The sequence below is a fragment of the Scylla paramamosain genome, chromosome 34, assembly GCF_035594125.1.
Source record: "Scylla paramamosain isolate STU-SP2022 chromosome 34, ASM3559412v1, whole genome shotgun sequence".
Taxonomy (NCBI): Eukaryota; Metazoa; Arthropoda; class Malacostraca; order Decapoda; family Portunidae; genus Scylla; species Scylla paramamosain.
Window position 1 is genome coordinate 2,948,293 of NC_087184.1, and position 19,208 is coordinate 2,967,500.

Below are 19,208 nucleotides of genomic sequence, written 5' to 3' on the forward strand. Positions count from 1 at the left end.
CAGATGCCCACACACTTTGTTTGAAATACAAATGAAAATTCGTATCGGCTTGTTAAACTTGAAGTTATAGAGCAAATGAGTGATAATTCTGTTGTGGATAGATAGAATTTAGGATTAAAAAGATTGAAATAACTGTTGCATTGTTAGAGTCTATGAATATTTTGGTATGATTCTGTTTCACATCAGCTGTAAATGTCTAAAAGTGAAAATATTTCCTTGCAGGAATACAAGATGCACCTGATAAGTGACTATCATAAGTCACGGCTTCAGAGACTTGCAAGGAAACACACTGTTGTCCTGCGCAAGATACGTGTACAGCAGAGGCAGCAGCAGAGGGACATTGAGAACAAGTGGAGGGAGGAGAACCCTGAAGAATTTAAAACTGTAGTATCCAGGTACATCTTAGAAATGATCTTTGTAAAAGACAGGAGGTACTTTTAGAGGTAGTAGTATTGAATATTTTCCATGTTCATGTAGAATGATTATTAGGCCAGAAAATTAGAAAATAATACTAGGACAACACGTGTAGGTTGGTTTTAAGATAAAGGCAGTGAGGGAAGACGTGTAGTTCGGCCATATGTGGGGAAGAGAAGGAATGCACAAGGAAGATGTAACTGGAGGTAGACCTGCCTGGCAAGGAGAAATACCAGATAGAAGGTTTATTGATGCATTGAGGCAAGACATGCAGGTGGTGGGTGTAACAGAAGAGTAAGGTGGAGAGGGGTGATCTGCTGTGGCAACCCCTTATGGGACCACCCAAAAGAAGTACAGGGATTTATACAGCAATACCTAAAGTTGATTATGAAAGAGGATATACAAAGACATGAGACTGAAGTGTAAAGTAATTTAATATGATAAGTAGAATTCCTGATGGTGATGATAGTTACATTCCTCAGGTTCTGCAATGCATGCAAGCTGGCGTTCAAGTGTCTGGGCAGCAACACCAGTGAAGGCATCAACCAGCACAACAGGAGCAAGTTACACAGGGTGGGTCAGAAATGTGGCTAAAGGTTTTAAGCTCACTGTGTGTGTTTGTGTGTGTGTGTGTGTTGCTCTATCTACTTCCGGAGTGGCTTTATTTGGACAGCATGACATAACAAATTGCAAAGGATGATGTGGATTTCATTGACAAGTGAAAAACAGCTGATGGTGATGGAAAGAGTGCTGTGTAGGACCAGCATGGCATGGTGACTACACGGTGACTGGATTATACTGAAATGATGCTTGTGTAGTATGCACTGATTGGAGTGTAAGTGTGTGGTGAAGATCAACAGAGTCTGGTACATGCCTGATTGCCTGGATGTATTCAAGTAGTAGGAAGCGGTTGTACCCAGCACTGCCGCAGGAAGGTCCGACAAGGCCCACAGTTAGGGCATAGTAGCAGCGTAGTAGTGCAGCAATTTTGCCTTTCCAGCCCCCCATCCTCACCCTATCCTGAATACTTTACAGAGCATGGTGAACACTTGCTGCATGCAGTAAGGATGACATCTTGTCTGATCACTTGGTGTGGTAAGACTGAACTGTTATGATGTAAGCTGAGTAATCCTGTGTTGCTGTTAGGCCCAGATATGCTTGTGTACTGAACCCATATACAAGAGTGGCTGAGTGAGGGTCTGTCCTTTCCATCCATGGTGGCAAGGATCTAATGAACATTTTTTTTCAGTTGGTTGTGGGGAATGTGTGCGAATGTGTGTGTGTCTTGGGCAAGTTGGGTAATTCATCATGGGCCTCCAGTTATGCCCTCTTGGAGAGTGCTTAAGATATTATGATTTAATTGGGTAAGGCATTCACATGCCACACACATTATCCTCTTGCTTGAGGACAGTTATTGCTCACTGCACAGTGATAGATCCTGTGTTGTAATTGTGGTGTGAACCTCAGTGTACTTGAGGGACAATACCACCAAGCTAGCAAGTTGTGTGTGTGTGTGTGTAGGGGGAGACATATTAGCCTGAAATATATAGCTACATAGGTAGATGACTGCATCATGAATGCTAGCACCAATAAAACAAAAAAACATAACAATACTTGGTTTCATCAAAGAGGAAGAGGGAAGTGACTGTGTTATTTCCTCCCTGACAGATGCAGCGCCACTACCTACACCCGCGCTGTGGATTGTGTTGCATCACCTTCCCAACCCGCATGGAGTACGAACGTCACGTGGCTTCCATCAACCACCTCAGGGTACACCTCCTTTTTTGTACCACCTTTTTACATCACTTGGCTGTTACATGTTACCTCCTTATGGTGTGATCTATCTTTTTTGGCACGTCTCTGTTGTCTAATTCTAAGAATTCCAAGGTGGTAGCAGTTCTATTCACCATTGTTCCTATCTTGCATATCTCAATCCTCTCTTTCTCTCTCCCCTTCCTTCCACATACTCCTACAATTTGTTCCCCCATTTTCCAGGAGGTCACCTTTCACCCATCACACAAATCATGCTCTTTTAGTCACCTCATTTGAGGCGCTGCGGGCCACAAGTACGTAAGCGCAAAAATTAACTTTCGAGATAAACGCGCTCAAAGTTTAACACTGATAATGCACCTAAGATTATTCTAAATATGTTTGTATTATACATCAATAGAAAGGTCTTGAGAAGTTCTATTTAGTTGTGTAGGTTTTGGTGGAAAATGTGAAAATTTTCGGAATATTACGAAAAAAAAAATTTTCGCTACCCCCGAACCATAATTTTTTTTCTCTGTAACAGTGGTTCTAAGTATTTAAATTAAGAGTACCTATTATAATAAGGAATCTATGAAAGTTTCATGAGGATCGCTGTAAAACTAAATTTTTTATGAATATTTTCCTAGCGAAAAAAAAAATTGCTCGTGATCGGAACTTTAATACTCGTACCATTCAGTTTGGCATCCTGGTATGTTCAAAGGTGTGTAATATTGATAAAAGTCTGTTTGTTTAATGATTATGGTATGTATTAATACAATAGTAAGACAATAATAAATTTTAAAGTGGAGGAAAAAGTCGGGAAAATTTTTATTGTTTGTTTTAACATTATGGGTTGTCTCTCATCCTTTATACTGGCTTGAGACAGTTAAATTCATTATCAGGATAGGCCTTTTCCATCCTGGCAATGAATTTAGCGGATTTACCAACCCATTAAATCCCCCTTCAACCCGGTAAGTTGGGTTGACTGGGGATTTAACACTAACTTACGTTGAGCTGGTGGCCACAGTATGAGACTGTGGCACTTTCGTCAGGTACCTGGAAGTCCAGTATGTCGTCCTCTTGCAGTTCTGGTTCGTCAGGGATGTCCTCATCGGTCACACCAGTAGCAGCCAGGAGCCCCTGTGCAGTGAACAAGTCCGTGTACCACGTCTTGAAGGCCAGGGGGATGAAGCGGAGAAGGTGATTCAGGTCAGCCAGCTTGTCTTGTCTCAGGGCTACACCGTCAGGGTACTTCAAAGGGAGGTCCACTGTAGAGAGGTTGAAGACGTCCGGGTTGTAGGTCTGCAGCTTCACCGTCTGTCCCATGTCGAACTCCTCGTCCTCGAAGTAGTTGTGGTAGATCTTGAAGCCCATCTTGTAGTCAGACCTGTACACAAACAGTCTTCCTTCCTTGAACCGCGACTTGGCAATCTGGGTCTTCGTACACAGAGATTGGAGAGGCAGGAGATCGTGGAACTCGTCACGAGACATCTCGACCACGGTGAAGGGGTTGTGACGTCGCGCCTCCCTCATCAGCTGGATGTAGTGGTCGGTGGTGTAGATCTCCCTGCCACAGAAGAAGTTCTCCAGATTTCCAAAGTCACGGTCGCAGGGCATGTAGGAGTGTCCAGGGAGAAGGAAGTAGTGTTTGACAAGATCAAACCGCTGGCTGTGGATGAGACGGAGGAAGGTGAGGCACATGTTGATGTTCTTGTTCTGCCCCCCGCAGTTGTCCGAGAAGATCGTCAACTTGGAGACAGAGGCAGGAACGTGGTGACGGATGTAGTGTGTCAGGCAGCTGGCGATTTCACAGGAACCACGTTTGGCTACAGCTTCATTCCACACGTACATCACAGGATGTACTCTGCCAGTCAGGTCGTGGATGCAGAAGTTGTAGGTCCAGATCTTCCGTTTATAATACGCCTCGTTGGTAGAGAGACGTGGTGTGACGAGGGTCTGCTGCAAGTCCATACAGATTGCCACTTGCGTGTCATCCTGCAGCTCCGAGTAGGCTTGCAGCAGATTCTGGGCAGCTTTGGCACGGGCACGGTGTAGTGCCTGCCTGGTGACGATGTCCCTCTTCTTCGCCTCGTCCTTCTCCTCCGTCGCTGCCTCAAGTTCGATCACCAACTTGTCACACGTGCTGCACGTGTCGACCTTGGGAGGGCTCTGACCGATGTTGTAGGTGGTGAACATCCTCCTGTAGGCGTCGAAGTTCATCACCTTGTCCGCCGGCACGTCCTTCCCCTCACACCAAAGCTGGAAGAGGGAGTAGCAGTGCTGCTGGGTGTAGCCAGGAGGCAGGTAGAGACGGTGACGTGACTTGGCACGGGAGTAGTGGGATGAGCAGAGAGGCAGGGACTTGATGTGGTCGTGTCCCAGCTGCTTCACGTCCTCAGCAGGCTTGTTGTGGGTGTGCCCATGGGATCCACGACGATCAACAGGGGCCACACCTGTGTCCCCAGTCTTCTTCAGGACGTTGAGGACCCTCCTGTCACCGATGTCGTGGATGTTGAGGAAAGCCTTCTTGCACACGACCACATTCCTCTCTCCCACGTGCACAGTGTACTCCAGTGTCGCACTCCTCCTGCTTCCCTCAGCCGCCACACGTCGCTTCTTCACCTCCTTTGACTTCACTCTTGTCAGGAGGTAGGCTGACTGGGCGTTGAATTCACCGATGTTCCAATACTCGGTGAAGATGGAACGTACAGCTTCTTCTCCCAGCTTGTCAAAGCAGCTCTTAGGACAGCCACAGGGGTCACGAACACGACGTGCAGCCATCACTTTCCCGGTGCTTCGACTGATGTATTCCTTGCCACTGTTCTTCCTCGCCTTCGCTACATTCTTCTTCCACTCAGCTTCGTTCTTCTTCCTCTTCAGGGACACCTCCTCCCCTGCAGCTTCAGGACGAACATCAGCAACAGGGTTGGTGGTAGAGGTGCTTGCAGAAGCCATCGTAGCGTTGCAAAACGGCAAAAAGTGCGGGAATAACTTGCGTAGGTGTGAGCGTGGCAGTGTTAAAAGTCCAGAGTGAGTACTAGTCCTCTCCTACCCAGCTGTGAGCGTCGCCATGGTAACTGCGCTGTGATTGGCTGCCGCGAGGCGTGGGTGTGACGTCACGCTCTAGCGCGCTGCTGATTGGGCCGGCCGCGTCTGACAGCCCGCGCTACTTACGGACCTGTGGCTCGCAGAAACAGTGGTATCTCGCTATGTTTTTCTGCACAATTTCGCTCGACTTCCAACCTTCGTATAAGGGGTAGGAAGGTCGAAATTGATTTGGCCGACCTTACCACACGACTTTTACACCCTTCCTCTGTACCGAGCAAGCTATAACTCGATTTCTCCAAATTTTACCTTACGCACTTCTGGCCCGCAGCGCCTCATTTGTTCTCATTCCTCCTTTGTCACACCATCACCATAGAGTGTTGCACTCAACCCTGTTGCTCTATATTGAATTCCTTCACCTCTAATAGACTTACTAAATCTTTAAGTAATATAATCTTGGAAATGTAATTTTACAAATTTTACATAATCTTTTACATGAAACCTTGCCAAATTGGTAAGGTCTTGTTAGGTAAATGAGGTAGAAAGCTGACCATGATCAAAGCCAGGCCTTTTACTTCCTTTTGAGTATATGTGGCTAATGTGTGGCTTGTGAGTAATTGTTGGCACTGCCCTTAGGTGCGCACTGCCACTATTGACCAGGGAGGGAGCAGGCGCCCTGATGACCGTGCACAGGAAGAGGAAGGAGGCGATCTAGACCTTGCCAACTTCATGACCTTGGATTCTGTTGGAGAAGATGGTGAGAGCATTGTCCTTGTTTTGGCATTATTATTTTAGTTTGTCTCTTTATGATCCCTGCTCTTTTGAGCTTCCCCGGGGGATGGCTGTGATTGGGCTCTAGGACAGAAGGAAACCACCTCAAGGACAGCTGGATGATGTAGGGATAATTGTGACAGGTCCAGTTAACAAGTATTTGTGCCATGGTTACATTATCAACAACCTGTGTTCAGTGAGTGGTTGGGCTGAGATACTCACTCTGTCAGAAGTAGAGGAATTTTCACACTCACTCTGTCAGAAGTAGAGGAATTTTCACACTGGCTGTCATCTCACACCAAAGCTGTGTGCATCCATGCCCACCATGTATAGGACACCAAGGATATTTTCATTGCTTACCAAAGGCTTTAGTGGTGCCTAGAAAACTAAGGATTTGTCAAATGGAATATGGGATACACAACAACACTAAGAGCCTTCCAGACAAGTCCTTAGTCAAACACCACCTTGGCTAGAATACATAGAATACAGTATAGAGAAAGATCTATAGGAAAGTAGTCTTGAAATATCCAGGACTAGAAATGTAAAATTGATAAATATATGTTTATATTAAAAATTCATTATCCATAAGGTTCTAATATACATCCCACAAAAATGATGTGGATATGGAGCATACAAGGAGGAGTGGAAGCAAGATGATCATAGACCAGCTTGCATGTCTAGTTGGTGAACTAAACACTAACCTTAATCATTGTGCTGGAGTCTGTATTATAACTGTAATTCTCTTGCCACAGCATATAGCACAAGCCTGCTATGTACACTGTAATATTTTCATCCGTCACAAGTGTCTGTAGCATTCTAACCACAAGGCATTGTTGCAGATGAAGAGGGTGGAGGCTCAGAGCACGAGGAGATTACTGGAGGCGTGGATGCAGCGGAAGCCCAGGACAAGGAGGTGACAGGAGCTGAAGATGATGACCTTGACAGCATTTCAGGGCAGAGCAATGCTGAGAAATCTACTCCCACCAGGAGGGGGAGGGAGACCAAGGAGATGGGGAACAAGTCAGCACATAGAGAAGAGGAAGAGGAGGAGGATGAGGACATGCTGGAGACAGAGTGGGACAAGGAACAACATGAAGATGAAGAAGAGGAAGGTCACCAACCATTGGGTGAGTATGTGTAATTGAAGGTTCACTTGATCTTATATTATTTTTGGGAGGACACATGCAGGTGAGTGCTGAGTTTGCAGTGTTGTGCTTGATGTTGAGAAGGCTTATTGGAGCGGAAGCACTGTTGTAGTAGTTGATACTGAAGCAACCCAGAAAAAAAATTAGTTATAGGAGCATCACTCAATCCGCCCACAGGAACAGAGTATGTGCGTCGCATTGAGGCATATTACTGCAGCCTGTGCTACAAGATCATCCGGGCAGACTCGTCATTGGGATCTCGTGCTGTTCAGCGCCACTGCCGCTCCTTCAGTCACCTTTCCCACTACAGGGACCATCACCCTAATCTTCCCCAGGTAAGGCAGGCAATATGGGACAGATAGCAAGGCTTCCTACTTCTCTCATTGCACATCTGCCTCTTACATATCCATCTCTCTCTCTCTCTCTCTCTCTCTCTCTCTCTCTCTCTCTCTCTCTCTCTCTCTCTCTCTCTCTCTCTCTCTCTCTCTCTCTCTCTCTCTCTCTCTCTCTCTCTCTCTCTCTCTCTCTCTCTCTCTCTCTCTCTCTCTCTCTCTCTCTCTCTGAAACACATAACATATGCACAACAGACAGACCAATAGACTGACAAGCAGGTAGGCAGAATAGGTGAAAGAAGGGAAGTTACTGTATATACCGGACTATAAGGTGAGATTTTTTGCCAAATTTAAGGCTTCTAAATCTAAGAGTCATTTTATACACTGAGAATAAAACACAAACCTATGATGAATATTCAGCGCCTCTATCTTGGAGTTAATTCCGCAGCCACACGTGTATACATAATACACACACACACACACACACACACACACACACACACACACACACACACACACACACACACACACACACACACACACACACACACACACACACAAACACACACACACACACACACACACACACACACACACAGGAATGCGGGCCCATCCTTACTCTGTGGGTGTCAAATGTTTACTGACAACATCATGGGTGGGCCGACAGGTGCCCAGCCTGCCAATTTATGACAATCAGTTGCCTATTCACAGAAAATCATGATGCCGATAAATACTGTTAATGATTTTGAAGATTTTAAATTAAATATGTATGTTTTGAATGTTTGAGGCAATTGTTGGAACAAGGTATTAGTCATCTTGATATTGCGGTGTTGGTGTTTATTATAACGTTTCTTTATGTTTTAAAGATTTAGAGTATTGTTTAGTAAAAGTAATAGACGTACAGTATGTAGTTTTTTAATTCCTTTAACTTATTATATCTTGAGCTACTAGAGTTGGGGCAGCAGTAAACCAGTGCATGACGCAATCCATTTTCTTTTGGCCAATCATGTAAGCAAAAGCACCCTACACCATTTAAGGTCAGGGGCATCGTCAAATATAGCGATAATAGCTCAAAACCAAATTTTTTCCCTTGGAAATTGGGGGTTGTCTTATATAACCAGTCATCTTATAGTTTGGTATATACAGTAATGTCACACATGGTCTCATAAATGATCTTTAATTTTTTATTTATTTATTTTTTTATAACATAGTGTATTTCATAGTGTATTTCATATTTCTCATCCTGCTACTCTTTTTCTCTGATTATCGAAATATCTCTTAAGATGGGTTTACACGGGACAATTTTTCCTCCTGGCTTTCTCAAGCCACCTGGAAGTGCTGCAGGTTTCAGTCAAAAGTATTCACACGGTGGAGAGCAACTGCTGGCCTGTTGGCCTGCTGCATCAAAACATTAGCAATCAATATGGACTCCTCCTCCGATGAGTTGGCTGCTGTAGCTATGATGGTGCTGTGCTTGAAGAAAAAAACAAAAGAAACAGTTGTTGACTCTTCTCTGGCTAGTGAGAAGGAATATAAGCAGTGTCCATTACAAACTTGCAAGAGTACATGAGGGCTACATGTATGCTGGCTTCCTCAGCTGATGATGTGAACAAACCAATTCTGCATCCATTTCCCAAAATTTTTATAAGTAAATTAAATATTTATTGTATATAATGGTATAGCCAATAGTTATTATCGAAACACTTTCCAACACTATTCCTCCTATTTTGAATTTTATTTTAATAGCTTAAATTTAATTTTAATAGTTGTTCTCATTTGAGCATGGAAAATTGCTGCCCATTGTGGGAAGGCAGTTGAATCTAGACCAACAGAGCAGTTCCTTGGCTCAGGAGGCAGTAGACACCTGCCGAAACGATAATTACTCCCAGTGAGGTCTAAAGCACTGTTCAGGGGGTGCTGTGAACTTATCATTAAACCCAGCTGTGACCTCACTGAACGTTTCCCTTTGTGTCTCACAACACAAGGGGGCAGTCACAGCCTACCCTCTAAAGACAACTCTCTTCCTCCACACAAAACTACAAGCACCTAATAACACACACACCCTTCACTCAAAAATTTTAAAATCATGGCGACTCCTACACCAGCCTTGGAGTCCCCATCTGGGGAGGGGACCATAAATGTCCCCAGGTCGGACTGCCTTTCTGTCGACGACCCTAAGTGTCTTGACACCCCCCTCAACTTTTCTTCATTAACTTCTGCAACATTCGCAGTCTAAGATCTAATTTTCAATCTGTAGAACACCACCTCTCCTCTTCTAAACCTCATCTTCTTTTCCTCACTGAAACTCAGGTGTCTGAGGCAACTGACAGTAGCCCCTTTTCTGTTCCTTCCTACTTTCTCTATCCTCATTTTCGATCCAAAGCTGGATGCTGCATTTATGTGCGCAATGACTTAACCTGCTCTCGTGCCCACGCTCTTGAATCTTCCGAGTTTTCCACCATCTGGCTACGACTACAGAGTCATTCTCATACTAAATTTATCTGTGCTGTATACCTCTCTCCTAACTCCTCTGACTATAAGAAATTCTTTGACTACTTAACTTCCAAAGTGGAGCACATTCTGACCCTCTTCCCTTTTGCAGAGATCTCCATTCTTGGAGACTTCAATGTTCACCACCAGCTTTGGCTTTCCTCTCCCTTCAGTGACCATCCTGGTGAACTAGCCTACAACTTTGCTATCCTCCATGAGCTAGAGCAATTGGTGCAACACCCTACTCGTATTCCTGACCGTCTTGGAGATACGCCCAACATTCTTGACCTTTTCCTGACCTCTAATCCTTCTGCTTATGCTGTCACCCTTTCTTCTCCGTTGGGCTTCTCCGATCACAATCTCATATCTTTATCTTGTCTTATCACTCCAATCCCTCCTTAGGATCCCCCTAAGGCTGCGTTTACACCAAGCGAATCGAATCGATTCAATTCATGGAGAATCATTTGACTCGAGTCATTTTGAATCGGTATAGTTCCAACCGACTGAGTCTGATTAACACATCATTCAGTACCAAGGCAGCCTTCGAGGAGTATGGACGTCTTTGCTGTTGCAGAAATAGCATTGTTGCTGTGGCTGAGAAAGCGTAGACGGAGGCGGAGGCAACGAATATGGGTGCATCCAATAAATTCTAGAAGACCTGAATCTGGGAGTTCCCAGATTTGGTCAATAATCCGGAGAAGTTTTATGACTTCTTTAGGATGACCACAGAACAATTTAAGATGTTGGTTGAGTTGATGGGACCCTCCATCAAGAAGCAGAATACCAATTTAATTTCTGTAGCAATATCAGTCCATAATGAAGCAATTACATCACGATTACGGTGCATAGGATCACTAGGATCATAAATAGCACGTCGTTCTTGCACTAAACTGATGAGGAGTTCCACATGCATGATGCTTCCTGCTTGGCTGACTCGCCTTGACTGATGAAAAAATGGGACCGCGCGTATCAGTGATTCTGAATCGCCATGAATCTCCACGATTTGAATTGACTCGATTCGCTTGGTGTAAACGATTCCATTGAATTTAACGTATCGAATCATGACGAATCATGAATTGGGATGATTCTCCATGAATTGAATCGATTCTATTCGCTTGGTGTAAACGCAGCCTAAGCGAAGGTGCCTCTGGCGTTTTGCCTCTGCTAGTTGGGGGGACCTGAGGAGGTATTTTGCTGATTTTCCTTGGAATGACTACTGCTTCCGTGTCAGAGACCCGTCTTTGTGTGCTGAGCGCATAACAGAGGTGATAGTGTCTGGCATGGAGGCGTACATTCCTCACTCTTTTTCTCGTCCTAAACCTTCTAAACCTTGGTTTAACACAGCTTGTTCTCGTGCTATACATGATAGAGAGGTGGCCCACAAAAGGTACTTAAGCTTTCCATCACCAGAATCTCATGCACTTTATATTTCTGCCCAGAACCATGCCAAGTCTGTTCTCCAACTAGCCAAAAACTCCTTCATTAACAGAAAATGTCAAAACCTTTCAAGATCTAACTCCCCTCGTGATTTCTGGCATCTAGCCAAAAATATCTCCAATAACTTTGCTTCTTCTTCTTTCCCTCCTCTACTTCAACCAGATGGCACCACTGCTATCACATCTATTTCTAAAGCTGAACTCTTTGCTCAAACCTTTGCTAAAAACTCTACCTTGGACGATTCTGGGCTTGTTCCTCCCTCTCCTCCACCCTCTGACTACTTCATGCCACGTATTAAAATTCTTCGCAATGATGTTTTCCATGCCCTCGCTGGCCTAAACCCTCGGAAGGCTTATGGACCTGATGGGGTCCCTCCTATTGTTCTCCGAAACTGTGCCTCTGTGCTTGCACCTTGCCTAGTCAAACTCTTTCAGCTCTGTCTGTCAACATCTACCTTTCCTTCTTGCTGGAAGTTTGCCTACATTCAACCTGTTCCTAAAAAGGGTGACCGCTCTAATCCCTCAAACTACCGTCCTATTGCTTTAATTTCCTGCCTATCTAAAGTTTTTGAATCTATCCTCAACAGGAAGATTCTTAAACATCTATCACTTCACAACCTTCTATCTGATCGCCAGTATGGGTTCCGTCAAGGCCGCTCCACTGGTGATCTTCTGGCTTTCCTTACTGAGTCTTGGTCATCCTCTTTTAGAGATTTTGGTGAAACTTGCTGTTGCCTTGGACATATCAAAAGCCTTTGATAGAATCTGGCACAAAGCTTTGATTTCCAAACTACCCTCCTACGGTTTCTATCCTTCTCTCAGTAACTTCATCTCAAGTTTCCTTTCTGACTGTTCTATTGCTGCTGTGGTAGACTGTCACTGTTCTTCTCCTAAATCTATTAACAGTGGTGTTCCTCAGGGTTCTGTCCAGTCACCCACTCTCTTCTTATTATTCATTAATGATCTTCTAAACCAAACTTCTTGTCCTATCCACTCCTACCCTGATGATACCACCCTGCACTTTTCCATGTCTTTTCATAGACGTCCAACCCTTCAGGAGGTAAACATATCACGCAGGGAAGCCACAGAACGCCTGAATTCTGATCTTTTTAAAATTTCTGATTGGGGCAGAGCAAACTTGGTATTGTTCAATGCCTCAAAAACTCGATTCCTCCATCTATCAACTCGACACAACCTTCCAGACAACTATCCCCTCTTCTTCAGTGACACTCAACTGTCCCCCTCTTCTACACTGAACATCCTCGGTCTGTCCTTTACTTATAATCTGAACTGGAAACTTCACATCTCATCTCTAGCTAAAACAGCTTCTATGAAGTTAGGTGTTCTGAGACGTCTCCGCCAGTTTTTCTCACCCCCCCAGCTGCTAACTCTGTACAAGGGCCTTATCCGTCAATGTATGGAGTATACTTCACATGTCTGGGGGGGTTCCACTCATACTGCTCTTCTAGACAGGGTGGAATCAAAAGCTTTTCGTCTCATCAACTCCTCTCCTCAAACTGACTGTCTTCAGTCTCTCTCTCACCGCCGTAATGTTGCATATCTAGCTGTCTTCTACCGCTATTTTCATGCTAACTGCTCTTCTGATCTTGCTAACTGCATGCCTCCCCTCCTTCCGTGGCCTTGCTGCACAAGACTTTCTTCTTTCTCTCACCCCTATTCTGTCCACCTCTCTAATGCAAGAGTTAACCAGTATTCTCAAATCATTCATCCCTTTCTCTGGTAAACTCTGGAACTCCCTGCCTGCTTCTGTATTTCCACCTTCCTATGACTTGAATTCCTTCAAGAGGGAGGTTTCAAGACACTTATCCACCAATTTTTGACCACTGCTTTGACCCTTTTATGGGACTGGCATTTCAGTGGGCATTTTTTTATTAGATTTTTGTTGCCCTTGGCCAGTATCCTTCCTACATAAAAAAAAAAAAAAAAAAAAAAAAAAAAAAAATATATATATATATATATATATATATATATATATATATATATATATATATATATATATATATATATATATATATATATATATATATATATATATATATATATATATCTTACATTATACTGAGATTGAAAAAAAGAGAAGGGTTAAGGATAACATGAAAATTTATTTCATGTATTGTGTTGGTGATTAAAGGAAGGAATGTTTGAGTAATGCTGATTGTTTAGTGTATTCATATTATTTCAGGATGAAGATGGTGTAAGTGGGGAAGATGGGGAGGGTGAAGTTGATCTAGAGGAGGAACAAGACCAAGACAAGCTGTGGGAGGAGGTTGACAAAGGCCTCACGGCTCTCCAGGGTGAGTGTGTGCTTTGTTATTAGTCTCTGGCAGACCCAAAGAATTGTTAGTTCAATAATCTTTTAGTGGCTTGTACTCTTCACTGTGATGTGGATGTTCATTCCATATTGTCTGTGTGTTTCAGGTGAAATCATGACTGAAATTGAGGGTGAGGAGAGAATGCAAGGAAGTAAGGAGACAGAGGAAGAAAAGAAAAAGGAGGATGAAAATGAAGATAATGAAAAAGCAGAAGATGTAGAAAGCTCCAGACAGGAACTTGATGATGATGATGATATCAATAGCATCAAAAAGGAAGAGGTTAGTTAATAAAATCTGATATTGTGATCAACCTTTTAACATTGTGAAAGTCTTAAAACAAGAAATTGTTATTGTTTATATTGCACTTTTGAAGAATATGATCCAAGATTTACAATAAAAGCCTTATTTCAGTAGCTTGGTGCACTTATGGAGGTAATGTTCAGTAGTGCCATTATGATCAAGGGTGATGCTTACTGCTTGCTTATTGACCTTAACTTCAAGTCCAGTGCTTTGTGTCAGTGTTAGCAGGGATGCTTCTGCATTCCTGGTATCCACAACACCTGCACAGAGTGGAGGCTTGGTGAGTCATGTTGCTCATCTGTCATGTATTTATTATTGTCTTTTTTACAGGCACATGTGGATGGGGTGGGGGACACTAACAGAGACGCCAGGAATGGTGAGGATTGGGAGGAAGTAGGGGAAGACTTTTCTGTCTAAAGTTTCTCTCTCTCTCTCTCTCTCTCTCTCTCTCTCTCTCTCTCTCTCTCTCTCTCTCTCTCTCTCTCTCTCTCTCTCTCTCTCTCTCTCTCTCTCTCTCTCTCTCTCTCTCTCTCTCTCTCTCTCTCTCTCTCTCTCGCAAGAGTTGTAATACATCCCACTAAGTGTTGGTGCTGATAGAGGAAGAAATTTTCCTCTGTCTATCCTTTACTAACTAGAATGTTGTTAGCAGCCATAGCCATTAGTACTAGAACTGAATTGTAATTAAGAATTGCCCTCATGGATGTCTTCATTAGCTGTGTTCATTATCATTTGGGCACCAATAATAGTAATTGTAATCTTATATCTTTCATTTAGGGGCATTGTTTTAGAGTATCCATGAAAGTGTGATAAAAATATGCAGGCTTATCATGGTTTTCTATCCTAACATGGTTGTGAGACCTGGACAAGTAAAGTTGATAAAAGAGTAGGAAGAATGGAAGGCCATTGTAATAGGAAAACAGTGCCCGGGTATGGAGGATTGTGACGTCGGAGGTGAATTGGGAAGTTGCAGAATGAAAAACAAAGTCTCCTGAAATGTTTTGGGCTATCAGAGGAATACAGAAAAGAAAGCCTTTTTAGACTACCTCTTGATAGGTGGACGTGGCTTAGCCACACATTCCATAGCCAGGTTGGAAGACCACTGCCTTGGTGTTCCCTGTGTATTGCAAGATGGTAACTGAAATGGGTGAAATGAGAGGACTGGGAATTCCCTCTGTATTTTTATTCTTATATTGATAATAGTTGTTACGTAGACTTATAATGTTGACTACTCACATTGAAGGGGGATGTCAGCCGGGTATGTAGATTGTGGATCTTGGAGTGAGTTGTGTGATACAAATGAGGGTGGGTGGCCTGTTGATTTTAGTGTGGGGAAGAAATACACAAGGCATTGAGTGAGTGCAAGGGTGTTATGTCTAAAAAGAAGAGGTCCTCATGGAAGGGATATCATGCAGCCTTCTGTATGGGACTCCTCCCACAGTGGATTAGGATATTACATATGTTAGGTAGTTATCAAGAAATTGAGTGAAAAAACTCCAGGGGGAATGGCAGTACTGTGCCTCTGAGGTGTAGACACAGTGACATGCCTGATACCTGGATTTGTCTTATTACATCTGTCCAGTTGATGTGTTCATGCTAAGCACTTTCAAGATTGTGTTTGCTTTGTCTTTATTACAAGAAATGAGCTTGGAGTATCCTCCTTGTTTGAAGTCAAGCACTGTACCTTAGAAACGAAATGGGCATTCGTGTTGGAAGGTGTGCATTGTGTTTCTCGGCCAGCAGGCTCTGCCCCAGTCCCACCTTAGCATGTAGTGCATATTTGTAAGAACTTGACAGTAATTTATTATACATTTTGTATTGATCTGCTCAAAGTTGCATATTTTATCAATTTCAAATGTGTATGTTTTGTGGTAGACATGGCTAGTTTTCAGGCTCAGACTGAAGGGCCTTCATCATGTACTCTTTCAGAGCAAATTATTGTATAAGAATATTTCAATAACTTCAGCTATTACAGTTTCCTTTGTGAGTTAAGTGAAGAGACAGTTTGCTTGGTTTTTATTTCTGATACTCAAGTTACCTGAACAATGTAAACAGGGATCATCCTGTGATGTATACTATTTTTTATGATTTTCTGCACAGGAAGCAAACTTGTAGTTAGGTTCAAGTTAATTTCTAGTTTTAAGCCAGAAATAAAGTGATGAAACTGCCTCATGAGTGTTGATGCTACCTGCCTGCCATGTGACACGCTGCTTGCTGTCTGTTCAGGGTCACCCTTGTTGGGTGACCCAGTGAGTCACTGGCTGCTGACAAACACCTAGATGGAGAACAGCACCAGTACACACACTGTGTACTCATGGACTCACTTCATGCCTCTAAGGAGGACAGAAGCAATGTAAGGTGATGACAAACATTACAAGTACATATTTGATTTGATTTATTTATTTCTATTGATTCTTTTATTTATTTAAATATTTATTATATTATTATTATTATTATTATTATTATTATTATTATTATTATTATTATTACTATTGTTTATAATTTATGTATTCATTTATTTTCAATTTTGAGTTGAAATCAACTAAAGTAAAGGAGGTGGCCACAACTTTGCTATAGGCTAACAAGTAGTCTCGTGGTGAGACAATACTGTTGTCATGTAGAAGTGGCTAGTTTGTCTTCATATATATATATATATATATATATATATATATATATATATATATATATATATATATATATATATATATATATATATATATATATATATATATATATATATATATATATATATATATATATAATTGATATTATTTTGTTGTTTGGGGTGTCCTAGCCTGCTATCTATAAACATTATCAGGAGACCATGATGTACATTTTTAGGACTCGCAGTATAAATGAAGACACCAATGAAAGTAAATGGTTCTGTAAATATTCGGAAAACTTCATCCTCTTATTTCAGGACGAAACAATTGTATTGTGACAAACGTTGATGTGTTTTTAATTAATATGATAGCCATTTTTTGGCTACTTTAGTTACACCACTTATTCTTTTTGTGCAACCTCGTTTTTTCTAGCATGTTATAAAAATACCAACAATAAAACTGAAAATAAATCTTACAATAGAAAATTTCCAGTTTCTTCTAATTAAAAGTTGTAATAATAATAATAATAATAATAATAATGATAATAATAATAATAATAATAAATAATAATAATGATAATAATAATAATAATAATAATAATAATAATAATAATAATAATAATAATAATAATAATAATAATACAGAGCAATCCTTAAGAATTCTTGAGAGCGCAAAAAGTTTAAAAAATAAGAATCTGGTTAACAAAAAGTCCTTTATAAGTCAATGAAGAAGCCAGCAACATTTAAGCAGAAGCAGTGCAGGGAGTGAGCACGCGTGGGAGTGCCTGAGAGAGGCACACCAAACATTATATAAGTCACTCACACGTACAGTCGCTGGAGACACAAGTACAGTTATAACTCCACACAGGAAACATGAAGACAATAATGCCCCGCTTAAGCTTCTGTTTCCTCGGAGACAAAAAAAAAAAAAAAAAAAATAAAAAAATAAATAAATAAATAAAAAAAAAAAAAATAAATAAATAAAAAAATAAATAAAACAAATAAATAAATAAATAAACAAAATTAAATAAAAAAAATAAAAAATAAAAAAATAAAAATAAAAATAAATACAAAAATAAATACATAATGTAAATAAAAAAATAGAAATAAAATAAATAAATAAACAAATAATACTGCCTACACACATTTTAAAAACTGTGATTGGAATGCACATGAAATACACAAATATAATTGTAACATGGAGTCTCTGCCATTATTACCAGCATTTCATAAAGAAGAGATGAGAATGAAACGACAATAAAGAAGAAGAAGAAGAAAAAAAAAACAGAAAACCTAAAGGAAGCTTTACTGTGAAAAAAAAAAAAAAAATTACAGAAAGGATGAAAATACAATGAAAACATGTAACAGAAACATAATAGTTGTGAAGGTTGAAATGATTCGGAAAATAATATCACATAACACTTTAAATGAACAACATGCGGACACACACCCATCCACCCACCCAACCACCCACACACACACACACTGAATGAACAATAACAGAAAAATAAATAAATGCATTAAATTAAAAGGTGCCGTTGTAAAGACTAAACATCATCACCATCATGGCGTCATCTGAGGGAGTCCCATTTAACAGTGACAAGTTACACAGTGTTCGTCGTTCATTAACTCACAAAATATAGGTAACTACATCCCGCAGCCACGTGACACAAGACTAGCGTGACAAAACGGTGACCCTGCGTTGAGTGATAGCTGCTAACTGTGTACGACCTTCACAATAACGTGTACTGGCGTGCATCAGACTCGAGGCGGGTACAGGTGTGGTGAGTACGGTGGCTGGCTTACGTGCAGCAGCAATACTAGTAGTAGTAGTAGTAGTAGTAGTAGTAGTAGTAGTGTGCCTCACCACGAACATGGAAGAGACAGTTCAAGGTATATCCTCAGCTTACAGCATATATATATATATATATATATATATATATATATATATATATATATATATATATATATATATATATATATATATATATATATATATATATATATATATATATATATATATATATGAGGCGCCTCGAGCCAGAGTGACGTAATCGCCGAAAATTACAAGCGGAGAAAAAGTTTTGTGAGTTTGAAAATGCGACATTTCTCCTGTAGAAAGAGATAGAAAGTAATGACTGGCATTAAAATATTCAGTAATTTATGTCCTTAACAATTATTTAGTTGAATTACATTATGAAGCTACAATTAAATTACACTGTTAAAAATAAATATGACTGCGTTTGTCCGTTAATACGATTTTGTCAAGGGTATCACACAGCTACATTGTAATTGTATCTAGCGCCCACACATTGTTTATTTCCTTTATTCTATCAAGATGTTTTTTTTTTTTTTTTCAGTACTAATAAAGGAATCACAACCACTAAAAAAGTCTTCTTTTTAGTGAACTTATTAGTTTTATGAAACAAAAACGTGAGCGACATACAAGTACTCCCCAAGATGAACACAAACGGAGAGAATAATACAAACTTAAAAAAAATGACACTAGAAGAAACTAAAACAAAAGAACTAATAGACGTTATGAAATTATACCGGTATGAAGGATAATGGAGTATAAAGAAATAAAGCAATCA

General features: G+C 41.1%; 1 protein-coding gene across 5 annotated transcripts in view; it reads left to right on the forward strand.

Annotated features, from left to right (window-relative positions):
* The window catches only part of LOC135090037 (uncharacterized), a 30,817-nt gene extending 14,637 nt beyond the window's left edge, over positions 1-16,180 (forward strand). For 2 of the 5 annotated variants that reach the window (XM_063986269.1, XM_063986267.1), the window contains exons 6-15: positions 223-395; positions 897-987; positions 2,083-2,184; positions 3,250-3,372; positions 5,845-5,965; positions 6,819-7,106; positions 7,302-7,459; positions 13,586-13,697; positions 13,822-13,994; positions 14,346-16,180. In XM_063986269.1, the coding sequence (XP_063842339.1) occupies positions 223-395; positions 897-987; positions 2,083-2,184; positions 3,250-3,372; positions 5,845-5,965; positions 6,819-7,106; positions 7,302-7,459; positions 13,586-13,697; positions 13,822-13,994; positions 14,346-14,432 (1,428 nt within the window). In that variant the 3' untranslated portion in view covers positions 14,433-16,180. The remainder of the gene's footprint in view (positions 1-222; positions 396-896; positions 988-2,082; positions 2,185-3,249; positions 3,373-5,844; positions 5,966-6,818; positions 7,107-7,301; positions 7,460-13,585; positions 13,698-13,821; positions 13,995-14,345) is intronic. The other 3 variants (XM_063986271.1, XM_063986270.1, XM_063986268.1) reach the window with 2 other exon arrangements.
* The last annotated feature ends 3,028 nt before the right edge of the window (positions 16,181-19,208 follow it).